This window comes from Mastigoproctus giganteus, chromosome 5 (assembly GCF_048544385.1).
Source record: "Mastigoproctus giganteus isolate SK-2022 chromosome 5, ASM4854438v1, whole genome shotgun sequence".
Lineage (NCBI taxonomy): Eukaryota > Metazoa > Arthropoda > Arachnida > Uropygi > Thelyphonidae > Mastigoproctus > Mastigoproctus giganteus.
Window position 1 is genome coordinate 223,728,143 of NC_143579.1, and position 15,669 is coordinate 223,743,811.

Consider the following 15,669-nt stretch of genomic DNA (forward strand, 5'->3'; position numbering starts at 1 on the left):
GTATGTTGAAATCACGCCCATGTTTCTAGAACCAGTTCTGTACAATTCTGGCCTTGTGACACGTTGGAAGAACTCATTCACAGATGGCTTCATTGCAACTATGAAGGGATGATGTGCTTGGTCATAAACAATTTCCAGATAAAGCTGCAGTACTACATCAGTGCCAAAGTACGATAAGTTCTGGTTCCGAAATGCCTCTTTGATTACTACTTTTGTATTTCATTGTTATTTGCCTGTCACCCAACTTTTCTGTTACCCTGCACAAGTCTTGTCTTCCTCCGTTGGCCTTCCCACCATCGAGCTGTTTCCGATCACAGATCGCTGTTGGCTGGATGTTATATGGTTATTGGACCAATCTCGATATATCCGAGACATAAACATAGCTGAAAACCACAGCAGGATTGCAGTTTCAGAGATACAAATTTGTATATGGTTGTCGGCACATCTGCTGCCGACTACCATGCCACTTTCAAAGTCACTTAAATCTTTCGTCTTATCCATTCTCACACTGAATGTCCACCTTTATATCTCATGGTATGAACACGTGATGCAGGGAAGGAGCATCACATGTGAAGGAGCTCACCTTTTCATGAAAAGGGCAATTGTACCAATTAAAGTGGCTACTCGGTGTATATCTTATGGGTAAAACGAATTTGTTGAGACTGTTGGAATACGAATGATTGGAATTATAATTTTCCAGTGATTGGAATCAGTCAGTATTATGTGTATTGTACTTCATTTTCAAGTTAAAATTCTAATTTCGATCTGGCCAACATGATTAAAGATCGCACGAAATAATGTTAAAAAACTTTTCAATAAGGCTTAGTTTAGGTTGATATGTGTGAAACAGTTGATAAAGTTTAAGGACTTGTGAGTGAATTACATCAGGCTGCTGAAACTTTCACAGTTCCTTGCACTACTCTTCAGAGAAGAACTGCTATAACAGATAACGAAGTTATAAAGCAACCCTGGAGGCAAAACAGCATTAAACAAAAGAAAGAAAAGAATTTGCGGAACTTTAATATATTTATCGAAAAGAAATTTTGGATTGACCTCTAAAAGCATTTACAAATGTACATATCGTTATGCATTTGGCAATGATCTTATTAATAAAGTTAATAACAATTCTCTGATGGAAGGAGATTTGTTTAGCCCATTTTTGAAACATCACCCAGAACTCTCAGTCATGAAAGCAGAATTTTCGGAGAGAGTCCAAGTTTTTAATGAACTCAGAAATGAGAAATGAACAAATGAGAATTAAATAGATTTCGAAGTGTTATGTTGTAGAAGCAGAAACGAATCATACCTTCCAACCTCTCGATATGTACACAGAGTGATCATTTAATTTGTGGAATAGACCTACCTTAATTTTAATCTTCGTCGAGGTCTGAGGTGTTTTCTCTTTTTCGAAATAATCTCATTCGAAGTGTCATCGATGAACCCATTCGTAGAAACATTCCTAGACCCATTTCTTAATTAGTCTTCGAGAGTGGCCATTGTGGCCACAGATTCTCGACTTTTTTTTAATGCGCCTGTACTACTTGAAAATTGCAGTTTTCTCTAAACACTTGTATCCTTAAATCTTTAATAATTCTTCACAGTCTCTGTAGCACTCATAGGTCGAATACAATAGTGAATAATGAAATGTCGCCGTCTTCCAATTTTTATTATGCAGCTCACAAAACAGTGCACACTTACATCACGAAACTTAAGGCCACTTTGCAACTACTAATTAACATGTAAAACTTTCAACTCCGTCAGCGTATTCTTGGGCGTACTCTCCCTGCCATCTACCGGAACTTCGCCGAAACTTGAGTGGTTGTACGGTGACGCTGCCATACCACGAATTAAATGATCAGCTTGTGCATATGGATATTACAAAGACATGCATCGGCTCTAATATAGCCCTCATAGGCAATGTAGAGTGAGCCAAAAGTCAGAATACACCTTTATTCTAGGTCCTGTGGAAATGTGTGGACCTAGAATGAACTCCTAGAGTAACCCCAAAATAAGGCCATATAGAAAAGTATGGTGAACTTCAAAAAGTACCTTTAGCTGAATTCAGTTAATAAAAGTAGTCTTTGTTTTGGCACATTTTCTAACATAGAAGAGATCAGTTTTAGCAAATTCTTCACTTATTACTGTTTAGGGGTCTTTTATTTATGTGGAATAGACGTGGTATTTTAAATAGTCCCACAGAAAAAAAAATAATAAAAAAATCTGCGGAATTAAATCTGTGACCTTGGTGGACACTTATATCCATGACACCCGATCTACTTGTTAATTTTCATTTTGAAATTTTCTAATTTTCGAGAGAATAATGTGCAGGAGCACTATCGCACGAAAAAAAAAAAAAAAAAAAAAAAATATATCCAACAGTTCTCTCGAGGAAAATTCCGGCCAAAACTGTATCACTTAACATATTTACTGATCTCGAAAAGTTCGTTATCACACCACAATATTTATTTCACTGGGCCAGTTTTCATTATTTTCTCACATCTGGAGAAACTTTCAAATTCATCTCTTCTATTAATTTATCTTTCGCTTTTAGGGAAATAACTTTTATAAAAACTTTTATAAATAACTTCAAAACTTTTATTTCATAGAAAGCATGTTTTGAGGGTGAACGAGTGTTAGAATATGTACCCGACTTTTTCTTCAACCTGTATGTCATCTTTCATATTACACGTACTCTCTGTAGATCAATGATTGTTTACATTGCTATCAATTGTATTTTCTTGTAAATTAGCTCAATTGATGTACTATTGCTTTTTCTGCTTGTCTTTTATCTCCCCCAAGCATACGGCGTGATGGGTATTGCATTTGTTTTAGTGCAGTAATGATCATCCTTACTTTTGCTTTTCCGAACATCATCATTAAATATTCATTTACAGGTACAATACTTCAATCTTTAGATAGTTTCGTAACCTTTCTTACTTATGACCAATGTGGTCCTTGACAGTTATCGAATTAAAACCAAAGGTATTTTATCATCTTTTCAAAATGAAATTTACTTTACTCTGCTATTCCATTATGTTATTCCTGCACATTACTTGGCACATAACCCATCTGTTACTTCGCACCATCTGAAAGCCATGACATCTTTATTAATGTTTCCGTCTGTGATGATGGACATCCGTGACTGAGTGAATTTTGTCACTCGCAACCCGCTTGAAAAGGTTCGATGACGCGAGGAACTTATGGTCTTTTCGAGTATATTCAAAGTTAACCGTGTTCGAAAGAAAACGTAAGGATTTTTCTCCCTTTTTTTCATTCTGCAAAACAGACAAACCAATCTTAGAATTTACGGTATGCAGACACGATAAACTAAAGTGTAGTGGCCAACCCAACCAATTTGCGATGTTCCAGCTGATTGAGAAGCGAAGTGCAAAGCGAACACGTCACCGTCAATGTAATTAATTAAAAACGGTAGCCATTAGGAGCTTGCTAGTAGCAGTGGAAATGACTTTCACTTTCAACCTAGCGTGTTCTTCGCTTATTTCAAGTGAGGGTTAAGAGTATTGCGAATTAGCTGCGCTGCTTTGACGTGCTGTCGTAATCGTGATTGATGACAGATCTGCTTGTGCAGTAATTCTCGTTAACCACGCACGTTGACCGTTGGCTTTCGTAAGTATAAATGAATGCATCAAAAGGAAATAATGTTACCCTAAAGGAAAATGGAATATCAAGTGGAGTCACGAAGGTATCTAACTGAGAAAGCCAAATGAAACTGGATTTCAGAGAGAGAGAGAGAGGGGTGGATGGGGTGGGGATTCAGGAGACAAAGAAATTTCCATAAAAGTAATAAAAAGTTTTACTGCCAGCTCAACGATCTTAACAGTAAAGAATCTTTGATGACATAGATCTGACAGATAAGGCCCTGACAAAATCAAGTAGAAATGACCCGAACGTAATTCCTACGTGGATCAATATGTCGTCAAAAAGCATTAGAAAGGAATTGCTATAGATAAACTGAGCATCATTTTCATTGGAGCTATCCTGTTTTTTTTTTTTTTTCATGTTTAATAATAATAAATAACCGAAACGCTTTTTAGTATTTTGGATTATAACACTCTATAAAGAATATTTATTTCGTTGTCCTTATAAACCACTGCCCATGCTTCCTCCTTTCTTCTGGTCTGTTTGTTCTATTATATAATTTTGGGGTTGATTTTCCTTGTGGTTCTATATACGTTCTATATAGAGAAGATTGTAACAAAAAGGCAGCGGAAACTTTGCTGCATATGCTCAGAGTAGCCAAGTTAGAATACTCCACACATGTGCATGGAAGCAGGTGCCATTCAAGGCAGAAAAGCTGATAGGCGGTTTACTGAACTCATAGTATCATTAGAAAGCACTGTAAGAAATGTTTACAAAGTACAAATAACGACCAGGAATCAAAATGGTAGTCCTACGAAACTGTCACATCACCAGGTCTGCCACCACAGGGGGAAAGGAGTAAGGGGTTAAAATGGGTGGTTTGGTCGACCCGATCCAAAGCATTTTGAAAGGTAGGTCAATGCTTGGCTCGAATTGTTAATCACCCTTCTCCCCTTTCAGCAGCAAACTTTGACAGCTTCCCTTAGCTGCCCTCGTAAATATCATTTAAGAAAATTAGAAATAGGAGGAGACTCAGCATTGAGAGATCCACTTGTTACGCTGGTCCACCTCTAGGACTGACTATTTATGACAACCTTCTATCGCCTATCTTTTAGCCAGCCTGCGATTCAGCGTAAGAGCTTATCAGTAACTCCAACTTCCAGAAATCTTTAATAAAAAGTTCTATTAAAGTCTAGATATACTGTATAATGCATAATGTCAAATTTTTTTACCTTCATCCAGGGGCGGAAAGAGGGTGGGGCCAAAGCAGTTAAAGGGGAGGAGGCTAAAGCTAAAATTATGTACAGAGAGAAGTTAGAGAAATTTTACTGAACCCCAAGACCTAGAGTGGGATTATGATATTGAAATCCGAAATAGCCAATTTTATTTATTTTTTTGGATTGTTTGTAGTGTAATTGTACCAGCTGTCCTTGCATACCAGTCACTTAATTAAAATACTTCACGTTGAAAAGTGTCTTATTTAAATCTTAATAGTTCACGTAATGTCCTTACCTAGTTTAATTGGCTATAATGGTAATTAAACAGGGAATGGTACCTGTTCAAGATACCATTCTTATTGAAATGGTCCTGAATGGTGTCTTTAAGCACAGACACCACCATCATTTTTCCTGCCACAGAAGTCAAACTCCTCTTTAGCATCGCCTTTGTGGATTTGAGAGACATTAGTTCTTTTCCAGTCCAAGGAAGTCTTCCTGGAGTCTTTTCTCGCTCTTGTTAATATTCCCATCGGTTTGATGCATTCACGTTCAGCCTTTTTAATTATAACTGAACATATACTCATCCTTTCCTGGCCTTTCTTTAACCTCAGTAGCTTTTCTAACAAACGCTTCTCTGAGATCATTATATCGCATTTGGTTCCTTAATGCTTCCCATAGATTCGAACTTGCTTTCGACTATAAATGTCGCTGAGAAGCATCTGTTTAACTCAGTTGCAATTTCTGCTAGGCTTTTTATGGACCTTCCACTGCAACCAATTAAGGGATATAATGGATTTACTTTCTTCTTTTTCGTATTCACCTATGAAAAGAGCTCCCTATTCACGTTCTTGGCTGTCTTTGCTTGTGCTTTCTCGTCATCAGCTTTCGCCTTCCTCATTCCATTAGTGGCTTTCTTACATATTTTTTTTTATAATGCTCGTACAAATCACAATCATATGATTGTCTGTAATTGTCCCATTCTTGTTTTTCTTGCTCAGTTCAACTCCACGAAACATTGTTTACTAAAAGTTATGCCTTTATCTCGGACTCGACTACAACCTCTGCCGGCAGTGACCAGTTATCAGTGGTTATTCAGTTTTGAAGGAAACGTTTTTGCCTTCAAAACCTTTCTTCCAAACTGACTCAGAGTCATACTGACAAACTTTTGTCTAAAAATGCTTTAAAGTATCTGAACTCACAAATTCGCGACATTTTTCTTTGTAGAGAACAAAGGTATGACAACGCCCCTAACACGGCAGGTGAATTTGACGGATTATGCAGACACATTCATCATGCAAGTAAAGATACATTTTTTTCACAACATATGCCAGGCTGGTTATTGTAGGATTTTTAGGCGCATCAGCGACTTAGATTATATTGCGCCGTATAGATTATGTCTGTAAATTGCACGGATTCGAACTCACGTTTTTTTCCCGGATGTGGGGAGGACGGTGATTATACCAACTGTGCTACCCACTCATATTTAAGTAATTGATGTGATTCATGTCTCGAAGTAAAACACTGTTTATGTTGGTGGTGATACGTATGTTTCGTGCTGTTGAAAGCCCGTTTTACATAGTCATATTTTATGACATAAAATTGAGTATTAAAATGTTTTGTCGTTTTGTAATTTATAATTAATGTTTAATATCTTAGATATAAATACTTTTGAGGCCTATGCATATAGAAGCCTTTTCCTCATTTTTAGCTGTAGATTATGCTCCTACATTCACAGAACAAATGTAGGAGCATAATCTACAGCTAAATTTTAAAGTACTCTGTATAAAGCTAGGCTGTTAGGCTCATCGTGAATATTGCATACAGGATTGGGGATCTCATTTGAGGAAAGATGTGGACCTGTTGGAAACGGCACAGAGAAGAGCGACAAGATTGGTTGAAGTTAAGCACAAAAGAGTATTCTTAAAAAGAGACTTGGGTATTGTAAGCTAAATTGTTCGAAAACGAGACATCTGTAGATGACCTGATCGAGGTGGTTAAGACAAAGAAAGGTTTGGGTAAACTAAATGCCGAAGAAATTTTTACGCTTAGTCACGGGGCATACACAAGGGAACGTAAATTTAAATTGAAAGGATTAATTGCAGACTGAATGTCTCGAAATTTTCCTTTACTCAAAGAGTCATTTACTCTTTAAATAAACTCCTACTCACTCTTGTGGAGGTTGGTAGTTTATCTAAATTTAAGGGAGACTGGATAAATACTTGAAAGAAATGGGTAAAATGAAAGGAGGGAAGGCGATGTTGGTTATTTAATTTATATTTGATTTATTTAATATTACTTATTTTTATTTATTTATTATTATTTTTTTTTCTACAGAAACGTGTTTCCGAGCATAATTTTGCCGATACTAATACTAATAATGACATTGTTAGTTAAAATCAGAATCGGATCCAGACTATTTTTCTAGGGTGGGGTGATATAACTATGTAGATATGTGTGATTGACAGTAATTGAATATCGTAAAATAAATAAGAAAGAACAGAACAGATTAAACAATCTCCTTGATGGAGCCATTATCAATAAAGTGAGTTTCCACATGGAGCTTATGTTTATTCTGGAACGACTGTATAACACAGAACTAGTCATGCAGTACATCACGAGATTTCTTATCCCCTAGCAATTTTCTGTATATGGATATAAGATGGCTTAATAAAGCATTATATTGGAAGCCACTGGACTAATTCTAGAAAGAGAAATAAAATAACACTTGCAAAATTATTGTCGAATAAAATGGACAAACTAGACATCTCTGGTATTGTGTCCTACTCAAAGCAGGGACGATGGTCAACCACGAACCCTTCGATACAAACTCACCAGCCTCTGCAGCCTGCGAAGAATGCTTTCTTCGAATACATTGGATATTCTGAATGGATCTCGGATAGACTACGAACTGTTGTGTACGGATAGAAGTTATAGAAAATCCTTCCACCACAATATTACTCAAAAGTTCCTTTGTTGATCTTCGCTATATAAATAAATAAATAAATAAATAAATAAATATTTATTGTAAAGTACAGAGTTACAGCACAATATCCCATCACGGCGACGAGCGCCAGAGGTTCACATGTAGCGGCTTGGGAAACACAGAATAAAATACGGCATACAAATAAAAAACAGGTTACAAAATACAGATACAAATACAGGCTACAAAATACAGATACAAATACAGGCTACAAAATACAGATACAAATACAGGCTACAAAATACAGCGTACAAATGCAAAAAGAAATACAAATACAGCATAAAAATACAGAGCTGAATACAAATACAGAAAAACAGAATACAACTTGGCAATGATTCAGCATGGCTCCAATGATTACAGATTTGAACATAGGGATGGGAGCGTTATGCTGATGTTTACTAATGCTGGTGTTCCCGAAGGTTCAATTCTTTTTCCCCACTCTTTTCCTCTTGCATATTAATTGTAAATTTGTAGATTTTCCATCGACTGGAAATCCTATTCATAGTTCTGCTAATGATATCACATTCCATTCCACCCTTCCAGTTTACGAAACCTTGCCCTGCACAAACAGCTTCAATTTATTTCTCGAATATATGCACTAAATGGTGATCTCCGTGTAATTTTCCAGTCAGTCAAAGATAACTTAATTTCAGTCCTTCTAAAACTCAGTCCTTAGAGATGTTATGTGGGCAGTGCCTCCATAACCTTAGACTCCATTCAAAAGAGGACAGTTAGAGTAATTAATGACCCCTTTTTTTTTATCTCTTATGGGTAGCACAGTCGGTATAATCGCTGTCCTCTCCACACCGGGTGGAAAAGACCTAAGTTCGAATCCCGTCAATAACGAGAGGAATTTCTATGGGTCTTTTTCATTGCTTGGCTGAGTTAGTCGGTCTCAAGCGTGGGTAGCATCGTTTTTAATCCGGGAAATTCGGATTTTCATCCAGCAAATAGTAAATCTACCATAGAATACACGCAGTCTGCAGAAATATTATATACGGCGCAATATGTCCTAAGTTGCTGATGCACCTAAACCCTACAACAATCAACAAACCAATCGACCTATCTTTTACAAAGTCTCTCCACTCTCTTTCTTATAGCTACTTATGGGCACTGTTCTGAATTGGTTTCTGTTGTTCTCCCTCTCTGTCTCTTCACTCAACTTGTTAAAAGTCTCATTATTTGCCTCAGTTCCTTCAAAAAAATTGACTAAATCCATTGCACCTTGAGCTTGGGACATTGTCGGCACTGATTTTGATTCACTTTCAGTTGTCATCATATCATCATCACAATCATCGTCTTTATCGTCTTTGTTGAACTTCGACGTTTGTAACCTCTCACTTTCTAAATTTTTTTTTTTTTTTCGATTATGTTCTTTTCCAGTGTCGATATGTAAACATGTTTATTCTTCCACAATGTCGATACCGTTGAAGATAACAAAGAAAACGTTTTACACACTTAAACGTTTTTTGCACCGTGTTCTAACTCACTAATAATTTCGAATTTTTCGCAAATCCAGACACTTTCTTTTGTTAGTAGACATGTTTCCGAAGGAAGTGTTCGTTTCTAACTGATTTTACTTTAAAATGACAGTAAAGTGAGCTGCATACAAACAATTATCTCCAAAATTCTTCAGGTCCCGAAATAAATTTATCGTTCAGTGAATACAAGACAATCTGTAAGCATAATGCAACCATAGAAATTACAAGAACGCTAATGCAAATACGCTAATGCACTAAAGGACAAGGTAAGATCATAAACCGGCTCCTCAGGCGTGGGTAGCATCGTTTTTTCTCCGGGAAATTCGGATTTTCATCCAGTAAATAGTAAATATACCATAGAACACACGCAGTTTGCAGAAATATTATATATTATCCCTATGTATTATCTAATCCAATGCGGGTGGTCATAAAAGCTAAGTCGCCCCTTTCAGTTTTGTCTATACCAAGATTGGGTTTTTTCGACTACTAGAGCAATTAAGAATGTTTATTATTATTATTTTTTTTCTCCCTGATTGGGGGTTCCACCTCGTGACGGGTATTGCTATTAAGTACACAGGGTGGGCTGGTTGTTGTGTCTGGTGTTACTGTTGGTCCATGAACTCTCTGACTATCCTACAGGATTGCGACTTTCTGGAGTTCCTTGTAGATATTCGCTGGGAGACCTATAGCTGCTAGGCTGTTATGTAGGGTCTTTGGCACCATACCTGTGGTTGACACGATGATCGGGATGGTCGTAACTTGTTGTATATGCCACATCTCTTTGATCTCTTGTTTTAGGTTGGTGTACTCCCTGATTTTTTTCCCCATGGGTTTTCTTCAGGTTGCCAGTGTTGAGTACTGCTATGTAAATCAGATAGGTAGCCTTTTCCTTCTTGTCCACAAGGGTTATGTCCGGTCTGATGTGCGGGATTGTCCTATCCGTTATTATGGCGCGGTCCCAGTACAGCTTGTCGGTTATTATTATTATTATTATTATTATTATTATTATCCATATGGTGCAAGGAAGCCTGAGGCTTTTGCTGCTCCCTGAGAGAGAAAACAAGATTCAGAAGTAGAAGGGAACCACCAAGAAAGAGAAGAATGATAATATCCAGCTCAGGATCCTGGGTGTGCCAAGCCCATACTCACTAGATGTGAGCCCCTGCATAGTTACCAAAACGGTATATCCGTGTTATACGCTCGTTATAACAGTTCGCGATTGCATTGGAATACGCGTAAATTATAATCATTATGGATTTTTGCTCGTTGCAGCCGTGATCTCGTTATTTCCGTGCTCGGAAATAACCAAGTTCGACTGTATTTATCTTTTGTTAATGAAGCCTATAGCACTCATTTTATGTCATCCTGACCTATGAACACGCTGTCTGTTAATAGCAATATTAGCGTATAAAATGGAGTTGTTTAACTGCTAGATATTTGATATTGTAATGAAATTACCCGCTGACTTGCAACCTGTCCAGGGGGCGCCTCCGTAGCCAGGTGGGCAGGAGCAGCAGTGCGTAGCACACGCTTCTTGATTAGACCGGGGTTCGAGCCCGTGACCACCAAATACGGAGGATGCGGAAAGGTCAGGGAATAACCACCGCATATCCCCGGAGCAATATGGCCTTAGTTGATAATGCTCCAAAAAACAAAACAAACAAACAAGTGCAACCTGTCCAGGAGGAAATCTGTAGAACATGTATTACCTATAATTTCATCGTGTAAGGCAAGTTCCTTGCATATTTATTAAAGAATAATAAATAAATAAATAAATAAGCGAAACAGAGCATTTGTTCCCATTTACTCAGGCTACGGAGGGGAGAGGGGCAGTGATACCCCTGCTGCATCCGCCACTGGTTAAAATTCAAATTACTTTTACAGCGACTCCGATTTACTCTCTCTGTTCTTTTCCAGCCCTCTCTACTCCAAGACGTATTCACAATTTCCTGTTTATTATGAAATGTCAGCTCTTGTCTGCGTACCTAAATGAATTCATAATAATGGTGTGTAGTATTAATTTTGCATGGTTAAGGTAATGTAGATTGCCGATTATTTTTAACATTCGGTTCCTTAAAATTAAGATGTAAATAAGTCTGTACTAGCACAGGTTTTTATTATGTTCCCTTTTTTTTTTTTCTTTTTTGCTTCCAATTTTAACTTCTCACATCACCACTTGAGGGCGCGACCACTGCTTTATAAAGGACCTCAGTTACAGATAGACAGCTCTCAGGAAATTAAAATTACAGTCCTTCCTTCCTTCTAATTTAATAGAACCATCCTGGGTATTCTGCATATCTGTAGCCTTCACTCTAGTATCTGCTGGATGTTATTATATTAGTTATAGTAATAACAGACAAAACGTTATTATTTATATATGTTTTAAGATAGCGTTTCCAAAACTGTTGGGAGATCCCCTTTATGAGGCAAACTGTAGAATAAAACAGACTAATAATAATAATAATAATAATAATAAATTATTACTTATATTTTTTAGGGGCATTCGCATATATATATATATATATATATATATATGCATAAGCGCCCGTTGTCTTCGCCATGTCCGTCCGTCCGCACGTAACGACTCTACTACCAGTGGATGGATTTTCATTAAATTTTATATTTAGTTCTTTTAAAAAGATTTGTCGAGCCACTCCCAGTTGTATTAAAATCGGACAAATCGAAATCCGGTACAATCCCATACAATCTGCATGGAAAAAAAAACAAAAACATTCAGATTAAATGTAGTTTTAATGCAGTAATGTTATCTTTAGACAGTCCGTGCACACTTGGCGTTTATTGTTATGTAAGACTCATCAGTTGTCGCTTGTGAAGAGATTAGCATAGGCATACGATTCAAGAAACCAAGTTTATGCAGCATCAGCCAAAAAAAAAAAGAAACCCTCCCATTTCATCCCTCCATTCGTTTCAAATGCCTGTCCAACCCAGCCTTAAATTTATTTAGGTTATCAACTTCCACAATAAAAGAAGATGGAAGTCTGTTCCACCAATCAACTACCCGCTGGCTAAAAGTAAATTTCCGCACATCTATTCTACAACTGTCTTTCCTCAGTTTGAATCTATGCCCCCTCAGGTTCTTAATCTGAGCAAGTGGAAGAATCCCATCAGCATTCAGCTATATGTATATGTAGAGAGAAAAAAGACTTAAAAAGTATATGGGAGGAGGGTAATAAATAATACAGTTGAAATTAAACTGAAGGGAGAATGTAAAACTACAATTTTATTAAGTGTTCTATAAAGTTATAATCTTAGTAATTAATTTATGGGGAAATAACTATATTTACTTGTCACTTCTGTTAATCACAGAAAAAGAATAATTTAGAGAAAAAAAAAGAAATTTAAAAAATGTAAGGCACTGCATACATTAACTAACTTGTTTGTTTTGTATTATTACAGATGTAAAGTAAACATTTTTTGTTTCCTTTGCCTATTAAAAGATTTACATCATTCGCCCTAATACAAGCTCGCGTGGAGCCTCACAGATTCACGATAGGTGTCGAATGTGCACTAGTACCTTTGTGAGACAGTGATATTAAACCAGAGGCGAATCTACCATACTGTCAAGTCTTCCACCGTGGCTGGGTACAATGAGTCAGGGGAGCCCGACAGCTGCTTTGGCCTGGTTGTTATAGATCACGTGGAAACCATTCGGCAGTCTAGGGGGGTAGGTTCAGAATTTATAGTTTCACGTCGGTATGAAGCTATGATCGGAGATATCAAATCTCAGCCATTATGTCCATTATAAATTAAATTTTATGAAATTATTTTTACTTGTATAAAACGTCATATGTATAATATCCATAAACGGGAGGGGGTGCGTAGAAGATACCATTTAAGTTAGGAGTATATGAAATTCAAGTTTGGGAAAAGCTGCTTTAAGGTAATTTAGCAATACATCTACTGTCCCATTCATAGAAACTTTAATCTGGATTTTGGACTGTTTTCTATAAGTATTTATTTTTATGTCTCATTAATGTATCTGTTTTTGTATCGCTTTAATATGTATGTTTTTGTATCATCTTAGAGGCTCTTTCCCACCTTGTAAGCAAAAAATGGAAGGGAGTATTTTAGAGTTATGTAAATTATCTGTATATTAGACAGCTGTATTGCAAAACTTTGGCAGGGACCGCCTAATACAATAAATATATAAATATGTTCCATTCATAGAAAGAATAACGTCGTCTTTTCTGTTCTTTCCATAACCATTTCTATAACAACGTGTACTTTAAGAAGAGAATGAAAAATCTCTTGAAACGCTTACAAAATCTGTAAAATTGCGACCGCATGATTACAGTGCACCTTATAAATCCTTGAAGGAGATTTCTCTTCAAATTACTCTTTTAAAAACGAAATCCTTTTTTTTTTTTCGAGCTCTAAAGTGCAAAATAAGGAGGGAAATTTCTTGAACACGATGCGCTTCTTTGTTTTCTATTACGAAGTTAGTGCTTACCAGGATTGTTAAGTTCACCCAAGAGATCTGCTGCTTGCAGTATGGATTAGAATGTACAGGTTTCGAACTTACCTTAGAAAACTAGTGTGTGTGTGTGTAGGAGAGTTGCAACATCTGCCAACATCAGAATAGCTCTTTCAGGTTTCTTCTAGAATTCCCCTTGACACCCACATACATATTCCTCTCTCTCTCTGCCTCTTTCTCTCTCTCCTCTCTGCGAATAAGTACTGGAGGTTATGTGCCAGTAAGAAATCAATACACGATTACGTGATTTTCTTTTTGGATCACTAGGGATTACTGACGACGTATAACCACGAACAAAGGTAAATCAATTATGTAATAAAGATAGTAATGCACTGTTACAACAAATTATAGAATTGCATATCGATATTAAGAAACCTAAATACAAATAACAGAAGGTGAAAAGATGGCTTAAGAGAGCGATCTACATTAGGTAGGCAGACAGACACACATACCTGTTACTTGTTGTATGAGGAACCTCAGCCAAGTGTTTCCTGAACCTGGGAACGAAGCCAGAGCAACTACGGGTCCGGGAGGAACGCGGTACCTTGGCCTTGTGCAAACACGTATAGTTCTGCGCGGATATATCGGCACAGCGCCCATGGCTACAAGGCGGGCCACTGCGGCACGTCGATCGCCTTCCACAAAGTCCAGAAACGTTTGCTGGGATGGTTGAAAACCCGATGATACTTCCTTCTTCTTGCTGTTTCCGTCTGTATCATCGAAGTAGCGCGAAACTATGATCGTGAAGAGAATGCCATAGGAGAATAGAACAGTCCCGATCACACAATATAAGAATCGGCGGAAGTTACGGGTTAGCGTTCGCGGCTGACGGCGTTGGGCAGCCATCCCACTGCGGATGGAAGCAGTTCGCAGCTCATGAAGTTAAATCTGGATCACTGTGCACGTAGCGACCCATGTCCAAAGTTGACCTCTGCATTTTCGGATACAACACGGTAGCCGAGAAGGAGACGGTGTTGTCATGGCAATGGCCACAGCTCGCTCTCTGCCAACAGTCGGTATCAGCGATAGTGCCGCATGATGCCTGCCAGAGCTAATGTCGGTCTCGGCAACTTGCCAATTTGCTACACACGATCGTTAGCTGGCTCTCCCTGTGTTCCATCGAGTGATGAGGAAAGAAACAGAAAAATGCGGTCGTTTGGTTAAAGAGACAGCTCCACCCTTCTTTCGAGTAGAGAATTAACTACCTGGAGAACAAATTAAAGTTTCAGGCGAGAAGTTAAAAATTCACGCACTTTTTCTGCCCCCCCCCCCTTTAATACCGCACAAAGTTTAAATCTACTTGAATAAAGGAGGAACTTGATTGTACTTAAAAGAAATCACTCAAATCGGCTGTCCAGGAAAATTGGAACTCTGATTGCTACATGATTTATCTCTTAAAGGTTTTTTTTTATCTCTCTCTTTCTCTTTCATGATAATATTTTCGATACGAAAATGCATAATTGTTGTATTTCAAAAATATGAATTTCTTAGATTGGGAAGAGGATGAAATTCAGTTATTCTCCATTAAGTAAAAATCGATAAAGCTTTGCTGTCATAATAGTCAATTCCAGCTATAAACAATATTAAGTTACTGAGATTGAACTACTGAAGTGGGAGACAATCCCTAATTTCATATGGCTATGCTTTATCCCTTTTAAATTAATGTAGGGTAGTGGAACTGTTCTGTTCCTTTTGCGATTAAGTTACTTTCAAATGAACTCACTTGTAATCGAACTTTGGCTACTTGTGCAAAGCCTCTCCGAATCATTTCTTTGTGGTTCCCCTTTGATGGGTGATCCCAAATAATCGCCTCATGCGCCTGTGCATAAATCCACCCCTGGGTGTGAAAGAGATAAAGCACGGATCATTTTTAGGCGTGTTATACTGGGTGATTCA

At 37.5% G+C, this 15,669-nt stretch overlaps 1 protein-coding gene across 1 annotated transcript in view; it reads right to left on the reverse strand.

The window, feature by feature from the left end:
• LOC150086157 (WSCD family member AAEL009094-like) overlaps positions 1–14,778 on the reverse strand; it is a 45,273-nt gene extending 30,495 nt beyond the window's left edge. The window contains exon 1 of the mRNA XM_090373749.1: positions 14,226–14,778. Coding sequence (XP_090229875.1) covers positions 14,226–14,619 — 394 coding nt within the window. The 5' untranslated portion in view covers positions 14,620–14,778. The remainder of the gene's footprint in view (positions 1–14,225) is intronic.
• Between the last annotated feature and the right edge of the window lie 891 nt (positions 14,779–15,669).